Below are 19,916 nucleotides of genomic sequence, written 5' to 3' on the forward strand. Positions count from 1 at the left end.
AATATGACATTTTGTCACAATCCCCACGGGGTTTGATTATTTTTGTTTTAGGTTCCTGGGGATCACGTAGGTCTCTTTTTTTCACATTTTAGTATTGTTTATTATCTATAAATTCGGTTCCTGTCTTTAGTCGGTTTCTGTTCATTCTGATTTAAGTAGGGTTTTAGGTAGTTATTTCATCTTTATCTGTTCATTCGCCATGGTTTCCTGTTAGGTCCTGCTCTCCAGCTGTCCTTGTCAGATCATTGATCTCTCTCCCGCAGCTTAAAGCTATAGTTGGTATTCCTGTTCAGAAACACTTTTTGTTATACTGGGTGAAATGGTCCTTCCATCTTGGCAGCTGTCAGTACATTATGTATTCAGGAAAGGGAGGTTAAAAATTACACCTCTGTGAGAGCTGCAGGACTGCAAAAGCTGATTAATTGGTCAGAGTTTTGGTCGTGCTCTCACCCCCCTCTGTCCCTTAAGTTCCGGGATATCATCTTTTATTTTGGTCATCCCACATGCCAAACATTCTGATGTGTCTGTGTCCGTGCTCGTTCCTTTCTAGTTTCCGCTTGATGGCTGCACATGCACACTCCTAGTGTTTATGTATCCAGTTAGCTTAGCGGTTAGCTTCGTTGTTAGCCGTTCGTTCTAGCTCCGCTGCTCTCATCGTATGCTTGAAAAATGTCTGAGAGTCGCAAGAAGCGAACCGTGTTCATGTTTATGAGATGAAGAGGAAGGCCTCGGTAGAAAGAGATAAGACAAGAGTGGATTTGGGAGATTTTTTTCACACGATCTCCCTGAGGAGCGGGAGCGCAGTTATTCAAAAAGGGACTTGGGTGTTTCTTACTTAGATTTCCCGAAAAATCACTGACTCTACCTTTAATTACTATTACATCTTTCTCTTGTGCTGATTGCTCCACTTGCCTTTCCTTCTGTCTCCTCCTCTATTTATTCAGCCAGTTCATTCACAGTCATTGTCAGGTCCTCCGTTATGCTACCTCTGTTATGGTCTCCACCTTGTTCTGTTCCTGATCCTTGTTTCACCTCCCTGCTTGTGAGTTCTGTTTTGTTATTATTAAACCACCTTTCACTTCTCATGGGAATACATATTCTTATTTATTGAATATGCCAGTCAGAGGCATGGCAGGGACAAGCATTTTTTGTCCCATCATAAGAACTTTGTAACTTTACCTGAAACAGTTTGCTTTGGTCAGATTAGTCTGAGGTTGAGCTATTAAGCAGCAAACACGCCAGGTGGGCTTTGGGGTGATACTGCCGAGGAATATCTGGAAAATGTTAAAGGATCGATCATACTGTGGGTGTCTTTGTTTTTTTAAGGCACTGGACGATGTGCAAAATATGAAAACCTTTTTATCATGCAATCATGTGGCCAATTCAACCCAGAAATGTTTCACCAGACTCAACCACGCTCCATGGCCATCAACACTCATAGACCATATGGGTTTGTACAAACTATATTATCATTATTGGGTCAAAAGTTAGTGAATTTTCTTCCTTTTGAAACAGATGCTTCTTAATATAGAGTTTTTTCCCCATTTGAATACATTCCTTCAGATTAAAAGATGGATACATGTATTTTAAGACTTTTTAAAAGATATTTTCCAAGGATGGCAAAACATGTGAATAGTGCTGCATAAAATAAGCACACCCAGTAGTTTCCAAATGTCCTTTTCAGCAACTTGGACAGCACCACATATCCGTCACACGGATTCTGAAATTGCCAGTTCAAAGCAATCACAAAAGTTTTGATGAGTATATATATATATATATATATATATATATATATATATATATATATATATATATATATATCTATATATATATATATATATATATATATATATATATATATATATATATATATATATATATATACCGTACATCTAGCTCCGCGGAGTTTTCATGTGACATGTTTACTCACAGACTTTCTGCGGATGTGAGAAAGCACACACCTGAGGCCAGATCTATATTTCCTTTTTTGTGGAAAATAATTACGCCTCTGACAGATCTGTCCAGCCCTCGTATCTCACCATCATCCCTGCAGTTTCTTATGTGGTTTGACGTCTGAATTAGGTGGTGCAACGTGCGCATTTTGAGCGGTGAGACCAGCTTGTGTTTGCTGTCACACAGAGTCACTCCCGGGGAGATGATGACCGATGCACCATGCCCCGCTGAAGGTCCTAATAAACGCAGGTCTGCATCTGCCCCGAGGACGCTCTGCAATATCAACCATGTGATCAGCGGGTCAGCTGGGATTTGTATCCCAGGCTCTTGTCTGATGAATGAATCATTTCCTCTCATCTGTCTCTCAAAACACATTGCATCCAAAGGCTGGATTGTGCAGCACATCAAACGCAGACAGGGATATGCAGAGAGGGGGAAACATAAACACAGCACTGTCATGAATAAATGAAAATCTTCTTGAGGGAGAAAAAATGCTGAGGGGAACAAAATGGATTTATGTTTGGAAGTCTGATTTTTTTTTTTTTTTTTTTCTATTCTTTTCGGGAACTGAGCCAAGCCTGCAGATATTGTTCCAACTAGAATGACAATTTAACTTTGTAACTTCATTTCCTCTTTGTCTCCCCCTCTGTGCTTTTGTTGCTGTCTCACTTTTCACTGAGTCTATTTTGATCGGGACCTTGAAGAAATTGCTCTCCTTTCTTTTCAAGCTGAGTGACTTTATGTTTGCCTGCGTTACAAACGCTTCAGGGGAAACTATTGTTTACATTTGGATGCTTTAAAACATTTTAATTTGTCAGAACCGTCTTCAGAGGGGAATTTATTTTAGAAACGTTCCCCTTGAATAAACCCTATTATATCCAATATTATGCCAATGTCTTCCTCTTTTTAACTAAGTCAGCGCATCACGATGTGGATGGGTAACACTGTTGATTTATTGAATTAAATGCTCACTCATATCAACACAGAGGGAACTTGACAAAGTCAGAAGCATGCACACTCCTTTCAACTGTGTATTTATTATTATTCAATTATTGATGGTGACTAAATATTTTACAAATGTTTTTCACAGAAACAAGGCTGGTAAACAGAGCCTTGCAAGTAAGTATTTAAACCAGTTTAAATAAGTAAGTATTTAAACCAGTTCAACCTTTATATATTTTTCACGTGATAACCACAAAGCTCAATGTATTTTTATTTATTTTTTGGGTTTTTTGGCATTTCGTTTGACCGACTGACACAAAAAGTTGCATTAGTGCGTAATGTAACAAATTAACATTTGAAATGCATTACTCAGAAATACAACCAATTAGCTCCAGAAGTCAGCTAAATAGTAAAATGAGTCAGTTTTTGTGTAATTTGATATTAGCATAAGGCCTCAATTATTCAATAAACTGCATTTTGAAGACCTGGGGACACACTAGATGGGTCACGCATGAAGCTTTGAAGTCTTTAAGAAAGAGTGGCAAAAGATGTAAAGTATCCTTTTTGTTGTTTGCCACAGATCATGTAGAGCTTAGAAGCAGATTTGTGAAAGAATCGTTAAAACTGAACATTTTGCCCTCAAAGCAAAAAGCTATGTGGTGAAAAAGTAAAACTGCTCAACACCTTAATCACAACAAAACAAAACACAGTGATGGAAGCTTCATGCTTTCAGGAAGCTTCACTTCAGCTCGGAGAGGCAGCCTGATCGGAGATGAAGCAAGAGAGGGTAAGGATAAAACATTGGGTAATCATCAAAGAAAACCTGTTGGAGGCTGCAAAAGATGTGAAGCTAGGGCATAACCTTCCAGCAAGACAAGGACCCTAATTATACAGCCAGAGCTACAATTGGTTTAGATTGAAGAGTATGTATGGGTAAGGATGGCCTAGTCAAAGTCCAACACAAACTCCAATTGAGAAGCTGTGTTAATTAAAAAAATGGTGTTTACAGATTTTCTCCATCCAGTCTGACTGAGTTTTGGCTAATTTGGAAAGAAGAATACGCAGACATTTCTGTCTCTAAGTAAGCAAACGTTTTTAGAGGCATGTCCTGAAAGACTTGCAGCTGTAAAGCTCTACAAAGTAGTAAATATAATTTTGGACCCTTTTCATTTAACTAGCCTTAAATGTTGTTGGGAGGAAAAAATAGAAAGTGAACAGAGAGTTCTGGTGTTAAATGTTTTATTGGAATTGTGGAAATAGAAACCGCAGATTTATCCTTTTGAAGCAAACCGGGTTTAAAATAGCACCAGTGTTGCAATGAGTCATGAACGTATGCGGCAGAACCATAAATTAACATAGGATTACATGTATTAATCACAGGATTTCAGGCTTCGACTGCCTGCATGAATCCACAATTAAATTCTACCACCTGAATGATGATCAGCCTCTGATGCTGTGTTTCATCCACAATGGGTTCCGGGAGCCGACCTGTCTGTGCTTCTCTCTGCAGAGTCTCAGAAGCATATAATCAAAGACGGAGCTGCAGAGCAGTCTGCAGAATTCAAATCTCTGATAAGTTGTGTCAGGGGGCTAAAGAGAGTTCTGAGATTGTCAAAATTATTGGCCCTGATGAGAAAATGGTTACAGAAGCTGCAGACAGTCTCGGTGACAAGCCGGCACTGCTCTGGGTCATGCACAGTATAATTCCCACAAAGGTCAGCCAAAATGACTCCTGACTGCATCAAGCCTGGCCCTGCTCTTTCTACTCTGTCGCCAGAGCTATAATCTGTCTGATATGTCTTTCTAGCGCTGCTTGTGTCATCACTCACACTGCTTTCAGCCTCGCTAATGCCACCTCTGACAACGGGGGAGCAAAAAGGGCAATCAGTCCGCATTCCTCACATGCGGCGTTTCTCTGGCTGTGCCGTCTCCATCTTAAAGCCAGAATCCTGTGTTCTCTTGTAACGCCGGAGAAATCGATGAAAATGAATCTCACTTGAAATCTGTCACTTTATTTCTTTTCTCTTTTTTTTTTTTTTTTCTTTTTTTTTGTCTTTTATCACCGGGATTTATTACGGCCTTAGCCTCACCGTGCTGAGGCAACTCTGCCAACCCGAGCTGTAAATTGGCTTGTCAAATGGGATAGCATTACGGAGAAGAACGGAAAATGCCAGGGAGCACATTAAATTAAGAATGATGGGAATTATATTACCATTTAAATAAGACAGTCATGGTCCGGCGGGATTACAACTTTTGAGCGTTTATGGTGTGGAATGATGCACTGCGAGGGATTCAGAAATGAATTTGAATGTGTTTTCTCATGTTGACGGTGGAACTTCACACAACAGCGGTTTACCTATAAAATGCGGAAACAGATCACCAGTCATAATTGCACGCCGCGCTAATCTATATGAGGAAAAGGGGGAACAGGAGCAGAACAAACACGCGTTTCATTTCTATTCATCCGGTCTCCCTCCGCTTCGTTTGTGAAAACAAAGAGAAACGTCTCTGTGAGAGTTTTTCTCTGAAATCACAGCTCCTGATTCCTCTGCTTGCAGCAGCCCACAAGCAATTACAGCAAAACATGTCCAGAGGGGAAGGAGAAGGGAAATGAAAGTGGCAAACACAGGGAATGACCTTTGCAGACTCCAAGCATGATAAATGTCAAAGGTTTGCTGTTTTTAATTTGTCAGAGTTTCCAGAGAAGCCTGACCTATGCCTAGTTTCAGCCATGTCGTTCCCATCTCAACAGTCGCTGAAGCGGCACCTTGAAGCCCATTACTAACCGCTTTTTGCTGAGGTTGGTGCTGTCAAAGCTGCAAATTAGCCTATTTGCAACCTTTCATCATGCACTGTAGCAAGGAACGGCATGTTTTGTTCGGGGACGGCTGACATCGAACAATGAATGGTATTGCAATAGTGACAACTTGCAAACAGACCAGAGAGTCAACGCGGAAATATGCCAGGTGTCACTTTTGTGCAACTCCGCAGTACATCATGCTTTCTTAGCAGATGTTGACCTTTCTGTGGATCACCGTCTGAAGCCGAACCCGAAAAGAACAACATCCATATGACTTAGTTGCTGTCTTTAGCTTTCATTGCATTTTCTCTTTAGTGCTGAATTTAATGCTCTCTGCTTTTTTTTTTATCTTGCCAGAAAAAAAATAATACAACATAAAGATGAGCAGCTTCTCCTCCAGCTCACAACACTTTGATAGAGGACCGAGATCGTAAAATCTAGCAAGCCTAAATGATTTAAAAAATGAATAAAAAGCTACCTACAAGCTTTGTAGGGAACGTAGTAAAGGAAGTGGAACAAGACGGTCTGGTCAATTGAGAGCAGTCCAGTAAACCGAGACGCTGTATTTTATGTTGATGACCAAATTATGGTACCTAATGAGTGAATAAGGGATGGTTAAGAAAGAGTCAGTCTTAGATATAACATGTGCTGCTCCAGAAATATTAGTTCAAACCCATTTCAATTGAATAATCAATAGCAAATAGAATGGATGTTACCTTCTATGACACGTAATATTTTTATCTGTTACTACAGATTTTTATTTTTTTTTTCTCCAGTGTCCTGTCTAGCAATGTGGCAATAGGAATTGATGTCTCAATGCCAGATAGAGCTCGACAGATTTTGCTTTTACAAGTGGAGCAAACAGCTTTCGGCATAGTGCTCCACTTGATTTATGCTTGTAAATAGCTTTATTATGATTCCTGCAAGGAGAATTTCAAATTATATGGACATGACAATGGGAGAGTAAAGGAAGAACAAGAAGTGAAAGAGAAAGAAAAGAAGAAAAAAGAGTAGAGGTGAAAGAAAGAGGAGATAAAAGGGAGAGAATGATAAAACCTTCTCCGTCTGCTCCGTCACCTAGAAAGAGAGATGCAAAAAGAAAAGCACAACCAACAGACATAAAGCAACAGATACAATCGAATAACACCTAGATGCCATTGCTAAATCATATATATTATTATGTAAGCTGACATGTGTAATGTGATACTTGAAAAAAGAAAGTGAAAGAACATAAATAAATAAATAAATTATAAGATTACTGTATATAAGTGAACACTTAAAGGCATACTATGCAACATTTTTCAGTTAATTAATATGTTCCATACCGTTTTGGATGATTAAATGAGTCATTTCAGGTTGAACTAAGGTTTTCTCGGCCGCCCTGGTGGTCTGTGGGGGAAATACCGCACTTGCAATTGCAGGAGCAGTCGGCCCGCAGTCACAGGCTCAGTAGTCTCGTGTGCATCATGAGAGTCGGTCTTGCTTTACGGCGAGAACTGCTACACGCCCGCAGTGAAAGGTGTGCTCGTTGGTAGCGCAGTGGCGATATTTATGCAGTTATCATGGCGGAACCAGCGAGAAAACAGAGAAAGCCCATGTTGGAGCAGGCAAGAAAGAGGAAAAGGGCTCTGGACAGAGAGAGGAGTCGTACACTGGTGAACATCGAAGGCTGCCAGGCTGACGCGGACCTCGCGTTTCTGCTGATGTGATTGTAAGTAACATTGTAGGGTTTCCCTCACGCTACCGCCTCGCCGACATTCCAAAAAAATAATAATAAAAAAATAAAACTAACTCGATATGCGCGCCGCTCCGCTCAGCCGGTCAGCGGTGCAAAGTTTGTTTCCACCCCCCGCTCCGCTCAGCCGGTCAAATAAACATGCAAGCATATTGAGTTTTATTATTATTATTATTATTATTATTATAATAATCTTTTTTTATGTTCACTGCAAAAAAGGCCCTCTAAAAAATAAGAAAAAAATATAGTGTTTTAGGTGTAAAATTGCTTACTTTGAGCAAAATAATCTGCCAGTGCAGCAAGCAAATGGGACTTGGTAAGATTTCTTAAAACAAGAACATAATATCCAAGTAGTAAGCATCCAAAAAAACTTAAATCAAGTATAAAAATCTATTTTTTCTTTTACTTGTTAAGATTTTTTCTCTTATTTTAAGCAATTTATTCTAATTTATTAGTCATTATTGCTTAGAATTAAATATCCTCTAACCAATTATTGCTCAAAACAAGCATACAACAGGCTTAAAAACAAGGCAAATATACTTGATACCAGTTCATTTAAAGGCTTAAAACTAGTCTGATTTTCTTAGCTAGAATTAATTTCCTTATTTAGATGTAGTGAATGTATGGGAAAAATACACTTGACAAGAACTTCAAAAAAATTTTTTTATTAACATTTTAGCAGAAATCTCACAGAATTGAGTGAAATACACCCCCCCCCCCCCCCCCCCCAAAAAAAAAAAAAAAAAAAAACCCACAAAGCTGACTGGCTGGCCAAACAATGAAAAGATTGTGATGTCGCAGCATCAAGACAGGGCTAGACAAGGGCTGGACACACATCTAAATTCTCACAGAATTAAGTGGAACCCCCCCCAAAAAAACTAAACAACATGCAAAAGCTGACTGGCAGGCCTAACAATGAAGAGATGATGTTGCAGCATCGAGACAGGGTCTGAACACACACACCTGTTGCCCTTAACTATTCAAACAATGAACTTGAGCATTCATCTCACACACTACCTAAGAAAGGTCTGCCAGTCAGCTTTGGCACGTTTAAAAGCTGCTGTTTGGTCTTTCTCATGAATTGCATCACCCAAGACCTCAGTCTGAAGGAATAACAGAACTGATGACACACATTTTGGATACGTCATGTGAAATGCGTAGTAGTACGCCATGACGTACAGGACCGACTCAGCAAGACGGCTCCTACCAAAGGACACAACAGGGGCATTTCCGGCACAGAGGAAGCAGTCCTCCTCTCCTACCAGGATGAACGGTGTGGCTAGTGGCCGTCTTCTCAGATAAACGTCTGGGGCCTCTGTGGGCTGAACATCAACACAAGATTACATTACACTTAGCTGACGCTTTTTTTTTAATCCAACTTGCAGTTACAGTATGACTTAGTTAGGCCTATTTACAGGGTATTGGTTACAGTCCCTGGAACAATGTGGGGATTGGTGCCTTCCTCAAGGGCCCCTCAGCCATGAACGGAGAGATTAGTAAGGATAGGGATTGAATCAGCAACTCTGATCTACCGTCCATCGCCCTAACCATTACACCATGGCTGCCCAAAGATAAAGCTAAAGCAAGATACAACTTATGCTCAAAGACACGTGCAGTCAGTGAGGCTCAAACCTGCCAAATGTTAAATGATAGGGATGGATACATAGGCTACATAAATATTTCATCTTGCATAAGGTTATGTAATTAAGTTGGTTCACCTGCAGAACATGAATGAGCGCCTCTGATGGAGATGACATCTTCTTTGGTGCGGGGTAACCAGAAGGAAACATATCTGCCAGGGAGATGATCAGGTCAATGGCTTGCTCATCTAGAGAGGGAGAGAGAGAGAGAGAGAGTGTAATTGGAGCTACTCAATGAAACAACAAATAGTGCAATTTGCAATTGTAATTTTAGAAGGATTGCAAAACCTTACCAGCAGGAAGTCCCACCGGTGGCTTCAGGACCTTCTTATAGACACCATAAAAGGAGAGTTTGGTTCTGTAGTCTGCCCAGCGCTCCTTCAGCTCTTTCACATAATGCACGTTGTCCTTCGCCACTATTCGTCTCAGCTCCTCAAGAACCTTGGCATTATATTGCAAAAAAAGGGATTAATATAACGTGTTTTTCTTAAAATACAAGGATACAAGCTGACCGGTACATTCTTCCCTTAATTCTGAGTAGTGAGTGTACTTACATGGTCTATGTTCTTGAAGCACGAGTAGGCCTCAAGGATTTTGCCAGGTCTGTCGGCTTCCTTGAGAGTCTCCGAATCGATGAACTGCCTTCTTCCCTCAAATTCAAGGTCAAGGAGCTGTGAGACATCATCTTGGTTTTGCTTATTCTTCCGGCATATTTCTTGGAGATGTCTGTAGTGCCTGGCCTGAGCCATCCTACTGTCATGTCCTAAGTTTAAATAGGGAGAAAAACATCACATAATTATATTTTTTAATCTCAATCTCAATCAATGACTTGTCAGAACTGAAACGTGTTGTTTTTTCTTCGGACAGTGTTTCTTGCACGGAAGGCTAGAAAGATAACCCATTTTCGAGAGGGTCTGGTTTTATTAATTCGAAATAGAGTGAATGTAATTTTCTTGTAAGGCTAAACAAAAAAGTGAAATCCACTACACTTACCAACAGCTTTGGCTTTCACTGGAGTGCTTGTTGATGGGGAGTGGACCTCAGGGAGAGTGGCGGGCGAAGTGTGGACCTCAGGGGTGCTAGGGGTGCTGCTGGAGCTTGCCGAAAGGAGAATTGTAGATGTGGTGGAATCATCAGTATCATCGGCATCCAAATATTGCAGTTTTCTCTTCCCCCTTGCAGGAGTGCCACCCTGGCTTTTCTTCGGTGATCGAACATTGTGGATTCTCTTTTGCAGTCGTTTGAAGACCTCAATCTAGGCAGAAAATCCGAAGAACAAGACATTGTCAAATATCCACATTTGCTCAGGAAGAAAAAGAAAACTTAATCAGAAAAAGCTTTTTTTAATCATACCCTTCTACAACCACTAACAAGTATGTTACCTAATGTAATGGGTGCATGTATGGGAGACATTGGAATGAACAACCAAAGGCCTCTGTAAACAAGTGTGCGATTTGAGGCACTTTATTACATTGAAAGCAATACTTACCCATGGACGCTGTATGTCGAGCTTATCAGAGAGCATTGGATAGTAGATCACCAGGCGTTTGGCCATGGCTACGAGGTCCTCCTTCGATGGATACTGCTTCTCTTCACAGTGCAACGCCCTCACCGCTGACATCATGTTGGTTATTGTATTCCGGATCAGTCTACATGTTAGCTCTTTGGACAGCTCACACTCTGCTCCTCTCCCAAGTCTTTTCAATTGAAAAAAGTAAGATTTCACATTCTCCAATTCACTATCAGTGTATATCACGTATTGGGGGCTTGGCAGTGTAAGTGTTCTGTATGTAGTCCCCCCACTCTTCTCCTCCTCTTTGCTGTCACCTCCCTCACTACTGGTTCCAGTGGCCGCAAACTCTGTTCCGTTGCTGACCTCAATGAATGCAGCAGAAGAACTGCATGAGGCCTTCTCCTGTAAAGAAATCAGCAAAAACTAGTCAGAAAACCAAAACTTAATTAATTTAACAAATAAAAGTTCAGAACATACCAATTCAGAGTACAATTGGTTGAACACATAAGACTAGGCAACTTGGTATGAGACAGAGAAGTGTGACAAGAGTGACAATACCATACCCCATGATATTGAATAGCGTATTTGCACAGTTTTAAAAATACTCACCTGTACACTGTGAATCGCACACTGTCTATTTCCCCTACATTGTTTACGTTGTTTACATTTCGACTGTTTATATAAATCACTGCTGCACTCTATCCTGAAATTTACTGAAATTTACTGTGTTTTTCTTTTCAAACTGTATTCAAATGAAATTTCGTTCTGTACGCACTTTGTGCATAGACAACTTTATTTGTCATTTTGTAAGTCTAATTTATAGGCTTATAATAAACCTAGTATAACTCTAAGAAAAAACGAAGACGATAAACCACCAAAATGACTTCACAGTAACACCACTAAATACAAAATAAACATGGGGCTAGATACTAAATAATAGCAGACTATTTTAGTGACAGGATGCACTAGAGTTTTGATGACAGTGAAGTGGTGAATATTTTGGCCAAAAGCGAAGGATTGTAGATGGATTATAGTGTGTTTGGATAATAGGACATGGTGGGTGGCACACAAGATATGAGCATGAACAAAACTGATTCCTATCGCCTAGATACCACACTTTGGCTCAAACTCCCCAGCAGACTTTTAACAAAACCCCAGTCGAGTCAAGTACTTTTCCACCGTAGTCTCTGTGCATGTAGGCTACTGTGTGTATGCAAACTGTTGTTTTTCCTCCATCCACTGCCATCAATGGATATGCAACAAAAACGTGTTGCATTGTGCTACACAGCATTCTGGCATTAATGCGTTAACCACTGATTGTACATGAGGTTTAAAAAAACTTTACTTACCACAGGGTGACACAGATCCCATATAGATTTTCTTCGCAAAAAATGGTCAGGCCCTGGGAAGAGGTCGCGAAGCTCTTCTCTCGAAAGCATCTTCAGTGCCTCCATATCGATATTGGCAGCTGTGTCACAAACAAGAGACAAAAGGTACAGAACATCAGCGGAATCAGATTAATCAACAGATGAGGTTCACTGATGCCCCAGTTTTTTGTCTGCGGTAGATTCTATTGATGAGTAAGTGAAAAGTTTCTCTGATTAAATGTCATTTTTAGTTTACCATTAGCCGCAATTTATGGTGGCTCAAGTCTACTGTATGAGCTTGCTGAATGTCTTAAGACAGGAGGGCGAACAAAACTGTATAGTGAATGCACAGCTGACACCAAGATTGACCCATAAGGTCACTTTCACTTTTATTACTTACAGCAACATTATGGATCAGATCACATTATCTTCTGATCTGATCCAATATTTGTTGATCCAAATACTTTTGGTCCCATTTGTCTAAAAATCCCATTCAGCAAGCTCATACAAGCCTATTGTAATAAATTGTAATTTAAATGAAATTTAAAGATACACAAATGAGAAAATCGACACAATAACCTAATTGACATTCACACATGAGCACCATCATCACTATATCACGTTATCATACTTACCTGTTAAGATGTCTTTGGCCACACAGTCTAACTTTTCCATGTTGCTGTCCATATGGCCGTTGTTAGCAAAGCAGCTGGAAACAAATCACTCGGTTAACTGTGAATAAAAACAAAATACTGTCAAAACATTCAAGCTATACATTACACAGAAAATTGTGCAGAGCCAGCCTTTAAAACAAGGCAGAATTGTTTAGGAAAAGTAAAATCATTATCACTTCACATTATGTTCGGCTAATCATAGCCGGATTAATCAAAATAATCAACAGCATATTGAGACCAAAAATAGCTAAGGCAGGGGTGTCAAACTCATTTTGGGTTTTGGGCCACATACAGCTTAATCTGATCTCAAAGGGGCCACATATGTAAATTCATGGCAGGATTAAATAGTATTAATAAAAGTGGACTTGTTGTTGATTTTTATATTAAGCAAATTTCACTTTAAAAATTATATTATGAATAACCTCTGTTTTTAAGAAAAGTGTGCAATTTTAACAATACTTTTACTTAGTTACATTTATTTAAGTGCATTATGCATAAGAACTGATCACAGCAGTGTTTCCCGCAGGAATTTGCTTATGCGAGGCGGACCGAGTCGCGGGGGGGCGGTGGACGACACGTTTTCCGCTGCCATTCACGCGGGGTTCAGAGCAACAACAACAAACCGCGTGTTAGCGTCACTTTTTTTTTTTTTTTTTTTGGGAATGTTGGCGAGGCGCAGCGGGAAACCCTGCAATACATAGCTTTTAAGCGGTAGGGTCGCCGCCGCAGTTCTACTGTAATGTAAAACAAACGACATAAAATAAACGACTCAATGTCGAGTGATTGCCAGAAAAATATCAATGGAATCCTTCGTCTAGGTTAATTGGACTTGATTCAACAATATTCTTCCGTGATTTAGGAAAAACGCCAAAAAAGGCAGTTAGCCACAGCAGTAGCAGAAACAAGATGGAGGAGTTCACCTCTGACCCGGAATTCAGAGGTCTGCCAGTTTGACCCGCCAAAATAAAATACGGCTTGATTATTTTGTGCAGGTTACACAATGGAGTGTTGCATCATGTTGTCTGCTCTGAATAAAACAGCGCCACTCGTGGACAATATAGGAACTGTAGGTTTTCAATACAACGAAGTACATGTTTTTTTTCAACAATCATTGTTGAATAATGATAATGCATTTAGCCACCGGGCTGGACTAAATCGTTCGGTGGACCGGAACCGGCCCGCGGGGCACGTTTGACACCCCTGAGCTAATGCAAGGTCTATGTCGCTCTGATAATGCGTCAGCCACGTGTTAACATGCAGACTAAAGGAAAACCTTATACTTGGGGGATTCACGATGTAATTCATGCCAACCAATACCAACAAAAGACAGTGTGTGCATGTATAACATAGAATTAGCCGAGTAAAATATATTATACACATATATATGTATATATATACATACATAAGGCAAACTACACCAAAGGTAGTTAGCATTAGCCATCTGGAAATTGTGAAAGGTGCACCAAGCTTTAGCCCCGTTTTCCAATTATTTTATTATTATTATTTACCGGAACCTCGACTACGTTAAAAATGTACTCAAATGATTTTTGACTAAAATAATCTCCAACCCTCTATAGTCTGAAAGTTTCATACACACCTGATAGCGTATCTGTATCTTCTGATATCCTCCTCCGTCTCATGTCCTTGCAGCAGCAGCAGGGGTAAAAAAAACGCGCAAAAGCCGTTGGGCGAATCCAAGTCAGCCCAAATTTGCAGTGCATGGAATTGTGAAATAAAATCAAAGAGTTATAAAGTAGTCAATTATAGCACTCAATAAAAGTCTATTCTCCAGTTTTGAAAAAGAAATTTAACATTTGTGTAAAAGAGGCTGGGTGCAATCACACAATTCGCATTAGATCAGTCACCCCCCCCCCCCGGTTTTGTATGGAATATTCCATCGCGGTATAGCCTACAAAATAAAAAAACGCGGGTTCTCATCTCAATCGATCAAGTTAGGAACACTTTGTGAAGATGGCTGGTTGGCGATGTGTGATTTGCTTTGCATTTATTGCACTGACTTTAAAAGTGTTTTTAAGCCATATTAACACGGCGCATGGACGTAGTAGAAACTTCCGTGTGATTTGTGGAATCGATGGGTGCGAAGAAGAATACCGGGTATTCAATTCCTTCTATTATCACATCAGGCGTAGGCATGCAGCGTACCTCGCCAATGGTCGTCCGCCCAGGGATTGCATTCCAGTTAGCTCAAGGTGCCATGGGGGTGAACGATTCGACATGGACCTACCTATTTTTTCCAACTGTATCACTCCAGCTACCCACCAAGTTCAAAATTCAACTCCAACTACCAATATGAGGCAGAACACAACGCAGGTTGGCTTAAGACAAGATGACGAAGAGAGCGGGGGGATTGAAACACTGCAATCGAACAAGGAAAAGGTAGGCATACAAACATTGATTGAATTTTGTTCCAACCATTTGTAATGAATTAATTTTCTAGTATTTTCTAGAATTTTGTTTTTCTAGAACATTTTTGGGAACCACTTGCATAATCCATAAACTGGTGTAAACTTAGTTGTGAATTTGAGCAAACCCAGAATGCATCATTGTCTAAAAGTGCTAAAAGCCTGAGTTCTTTTAAATCAAGAGTAAAAACACATTTGTTTAGGATTAGCTTCGACTGTTCTAACTAAACTGTTTTTTGAAATTAGTTAATTTTTTTCCAACTGTTTCTTAATGTTTGATTTTAGTTGATTTAGTTTTTTCCCATGTGTTATTTTGTTTCTACATTTTATTCCAACTTGCTTTTATTCTGTCCCCCCCCCCCCCCTCCATATGTTTTAATCATGTAAAGCACTTTGAATTGTCTCTGTACTGAAATGTGCTATACAAATGAATTTGCCTTGCCTTGTCTGTAATGCAAATGGCACTGGCAAAAACAACTTTGACAACAGTCATTTTACAAGCTTAATCTGCTACTTTAACAGGAATTGACCAGACACGCAGCTGCCTTTGCCGTGGATGTTCGTGAAACATGCTGTCTTTCTCGGGTAGGATGTGTTTTTTTGTGATTTTATGTGATTTACTGAGGACAGATCACATTTTTACTTTAATTTGTTTGCAATAAAAAATATGGATACTACTTAAAATTCCTCTGAGTGACACATTTTATGTTTTCACCCATATTCTGTCATTCATAATCTTTGTAATGCCATAATAGTATGCTTTTCTGCCTCTTCTCACTACAGGGTAATACCAACAGGATTATACAGAAAACCCAGCAGTTACAAATGGCTGTAGTAGGAACCTTGCAGGACAGAGTGATGGATGTCTTTGATAGACATGACCCTTCAGTCAGCATTAACCAGCTCCGAAATGAGATTTTGGCAACGTTTGAGGGTTTTCCAGATCCATTTTCCAACTTGACTACAACTTACATGCAGGACCAAACCATTGAGGAACTTTTTAAACCAGTGGAACCAGAGGAGGTTGTAATTTCACAAAGACTGTGTAGAGTTAAGCGAGGCTCTTCAAGGGTTCTTACCATTAGAAACAAAGTTTTTTTCTATGTTCCTCTCATCAAGAGTCTACAACAACTGCTATCCAACCCTAGAATTTTTAGCATGGTCAGTAATCCACCAGAAAATTGTAACAAAAATGGATATCTCCGTGACATTGTGAATGGCAGCCTTTTCAGAACTCATCCATTGTTTTCTGTTAAGCCAACTGCTTTACAGTTAATTTTGTATTCTGATGAAATAGAGATTTGCTCCCCTCTTGGACCCCAGGCCTCTATGAACAAGTTACTCATGTTTTATTATACTGTAGGAAACATAAACCCCAGGTTTAGGTCTAAGCTTGCTGCCATAAGACTTCTTGCCATTGCCAAAGCTAAGGATATCTCAGAGGCTGGTGCTGATGTTATATTAAAAAGAATTGAACAGGATTTGAAGGAACTGTACAACGGTGTCAACATTCAAGTTGGAAATAGTGAGACTATATTATATGGTGCAGTAATATCAATATGTGGTGATACCCTTGCTCAGCATGACCTGGCCGGGTTTAAATCTGGAGTTGGGTTTGCTTTCAGTAAGTGTAGGCATTGTGAGTGTGACTTTGAGACAATGCAAAACCAATTTGATGAAAATAGTTTTACCCTAAGAACATTACAAAATCACATCAGACAGTGCAGGGAAATAGAGAGGGCCAGTACAGACTCTCTTAAAAATGCCCTCATGACTACCTATGGTATAAATAGAAGGAGTAAACTTATAGATTTTCCAGGCTTTGATCTTATTCAACAAACCCCTCAAGATATAATGCACATCATGCTTGAGGGTGTTGTGCAACAGGAAATAAAATGTGCATTAAAGCACATTATTTTGTCAGGGCATATTGATCTAGACTCTATAAATTCAGGTATACAAGGTTTTCCATATTCAAACAGGGATATACAAGACAAGCCATGTCCAATCAGTGTCAGTACAATGGCATCTAATGATAACAAACTAAAACAGTCGTCTGGACAGATGTTGATATTTCTGAAGATATTCCCTTTTATTATGAATAGCATCAAGGACAATGTCTATGTACAGTTTATCATAGAATTAATTGAAATAACTCACATTCTTTTTGCTCCTATTGTGATGACGGAAACCTTACAAAAACTGAAAGTAATGATAGAGCAGCATCTGAAACAATTTAGGAAACTTTTCCCGGACAACAACATAACCCCTAAGCAACATTATATGCTACATTTACCTTCACAAATTGAAGCACTGGGTCCTTTGACGAGACACATGTGCATGAGGTTTGAGTCTAAGCATTGTTTTTTTAAACAGTGGTCCTCTAAATTAAATTATAAAAATGTCTGCAAATCTCTTGTAAATCATAGCAAAATTGTCGAAAGTACATATCAAACAAACAATATATTTGCTCATGAAAAAGAATTAGGCCCCACATCAGCGGTTTCAGAGGCCTCAGAGGCATATGTCAGTTCAAAGATTAGAGATTTTTTGAATATTGACAGTTTCCATCATGTAATCTCTGTGAAATGGATGTCTCTTAATGGCAACAAGCACATTAGTGGAAAGACTTTAATAATCACAGACTCAAATGATGGGCTCCCTATTTTTGGACTAATAAGTAATATTTATGTTATTGATTCATCTTTATTTTGCTGTGAATATCAAGTGTTTGAAACATTGAAATGGGATACAGATTTACAATCATATGAAATTGCTGTGCCAAATGCTGCACAGGCAACAGAGTTTATAGATTTAGAAAAACTACCTGACTACTCTGCTTACCACCCTGTACCATTCAATAGTAAAACATATGTTTTGAGAAAATATGACCTAACTGACGTTTTGTTGTATGAGAAGGTATGATGTATTAAAATAAATGAGTGAATCAGCACAGAAGAAATTGTTTTCTTTATTTACCGTATGTTAATCCTTAAGGCAGAGCTTTTATTATAATAAGCATATGTATGATGTAGTTATGATGTATTGTAGTTCACTTTGTTCTGCTAACAGTGAATGGTCCACTGGTGAGGTTCAGAATCTCAAAGCTAAATCATGAATGACAATCTCAATGACCCTATCAACTTGAATGCAATCACGGTTGATTAGCTGGAATATCTTAATGAGATGGGGTCAGTTCTTAAAACAGGTTAATATGGATTGTCTTATTGTCTTGAAACAAGTAAAAATGTACTCACAGCCTAAATGTTAACGCGACTCAGTCCGTAATGTGTGCTATTTTAAGAAAAAACCTGCTCAGAATTAGTTGTATTATCTAGGTAGGATGAAAAAGATGAATTTTCTTAAAACAAGTCAAATAATCTTAACAATACTCAGTCTTACTAAGAAAATACATTGAAAAACAAGTGTAACAAGACCAAAATGCTCAATTCAAGTTTATTACACTTGTATAGATTTTCCTTTTTTGCAGTGTTGGCGAGACGCTACCGCGGCGGCGGCGGCTGCGGCTTGGCGAGGCGGTGGCGGTAGCGTCTCGCCAACATAAAAAAAAAAAAAAAAATAATAATAATAAAACTGGCGAGGCGGCGGCGGTCGCGGCTTGGCGAGGCGGCGGCGACCGCCTCGCCAAGATAGCGCTGCAAGAAGCTTGATGTTCATACCTTCACTGTGTTATTCATTGTTTGTACTACCGTTTTTTCCACTTTTCCTTGCGTTCGCCTGTCTGCTAAGCTCAAAACAACCGCGCCTGGCTTGATGGAGAAACCAGAACAGCTGAGCATCTTTATGACAGTGCACTTTTACTTTCGCCCTCTTGGGGGAGCCTCGCTGGAAAATCAACCCCGGTTGCATAGTATACCTTTAATACCTGGGACCACAACTTTTCTGACGTACTGCTGTACTGTGAGGTATTCCAGCTGCAGATCCCCCTTCAATTTATTTACGTAGCGCCAATTCACAATACATGTTGTCCCAAGGTATTTTACAACTTACAAAAGTAAATTCAATCGACTCATGCAGAGATCCCGAGTCAACTACATAAAATTCAATTGATCCTAGTTTTCAAAAATGCAGTCAAGTTCAGTTTTTCATTTAAACTGGTTAAAGAGATATAGCTCTAAGGAAACCAAGCACTATGCTCCGTGCGCTCTGACCTGCACTGATCCATGCCAGTATCATGGTCTCCAGGTGTTTGGGTTTTGATTTTCTTTTGTGTGGGTATTTTCTGTGCTGGTTTACATCTAATAGGTGATGCTTTCTTTTGGGTGTATTCACACCTGTCACATTTGGTCCCCTTTAAAGGGACAAGAGCTCGTTTCCCCCCTTAGTTTGGACCTTTTGTGCCGGTGGAAATACATTCAAGCTTACCCTGATGCGTACCAAACAACCAGACTGAGACCCTGTTTCTGAGGTGGTCTTGGCCCGCTTCTAAACCGACTGTGGTGCGGTCCGCTTCTGGTGCGAATACAAAACATCCTCGATCTGATCCAAGTGCAGAAAATATACATGTAATTGGACTTAACAAGCCACCGTAGTAGTGAACGTAGCACTGAAATCATACCTGATCAGCTCTTTGTCACTTGGCACACTGTGGGTCTCACCCTCATCATTTCTGTGCAATGGAGCAACTACCGTCACATGCATGACTCTGTTACAAGTTATAGTTCACACAAGAAAGGTACAATGTGAAAGCAAACCGCACCAAACAAAAACAAAAAAAAAAGATGTCTGCTTTTGGTTGGGACCAAACAAGAGGACCAAATGATTTTCCTGATCTGAATACACCCTCAGTTATTTCCTTATGCTTATCATTCTTAGATGTTTGAATTTCTTTACGTTTCTGTTTTTTCC

The 19,916-nt window shown here is 39.7% G+C and overlaps 2 protein-coding genes across 3 annotated transcripts; one reads left to right on the forward strand and one right to left on the reverse strand.

Annotated features, from left to right (window-relative positions):
- Nucleotides 1-8,165: 8,165 nt before the first annotated feature.
- On the reverse strand, nucleotides 8,166-14,302 carry LOC118567312. The gene is made up of 9 exons (XM_036152158.1): nucleotides 14,222-14,302; nucleotides 12,586-12,682; nucleotides 11,933-12,051; nucleotides 10,560-10,985; nucleotides 10,064-10,325; nucleotides 9,625-9,833; nucleotides 9,364-9,511; nucleotides 9,149-9,258; nucleotides 8,166-8,752 (listed from the first exon to the last, which is right to left on the reverse strand). The coding sequence occupies exons 2-9, from the start codon at nucleotides 12,635-12,637 to the stop codon at nucleotides 8,444-8,446; spliced, it is 1,635 nt and encodes a 544-aa protein (XP_036008051.1). The 5' UTR covers nucleotides 12,638-12,682; nucleotides 14,222-14,302; the 3' UTR covers nucleotides 8,166-8,443.
- Nucleotides 14,303-14,579: 277 nt separating this feature from the next.
- On the forward strand, nucleotides 14,580-17,998 carry LOC118556153. Of its 2 annotated transcripts, XM_036152155.1 has the most exons (3): nucleotides 14,580-15,021; nucleotides 15,570-15,632; nucleotides 15,831-17,998. In XM_036152155.1, the coding sequence occupies exons 1-3, from the start codon at nucleotides 14,596-14,598 to the stop codon at nucleotides 17,970-17,972; spliced, it is 2,631 nt and encodes an 876-aa protein (XP_036008048.1). In that variant the 5' UTR covers nucleotides 14,580-14,595; the 3' UTR covers nucleotides 17,973-17,998. The 2 variants fall into 2 exon arrangements, with proteins under 2 accessions (XP_036008048.1, XP_036008049.1); XM_036152156.1 differs by lacking the exon at nucleotides 14,580-15,021 and having other exon boundaries at nucleotides 15,428-15,632.
- Nucleotides 17,999-19,916: the final 1,918 nt, after the last annotated feature.

The sequence above is a fragment of the Fundulus heteroclitus genome, chromosome 20 (genome assembly GCF_011125445.2).
Source record: "Fundulus heteroclitus isolate FHET01 chromosome 20, MU-UCD_Fhet_4.1, whole genome shotgun sequence".
In the NCBI taxonomy this organism is placed as follows: domain Eukaryota; kingdom Metazoa; phylum Chordata; class Actinopteri; order Cyprinodontiformes; family Fundulidae; genus Fundulus; species Fundulus heteroclitus.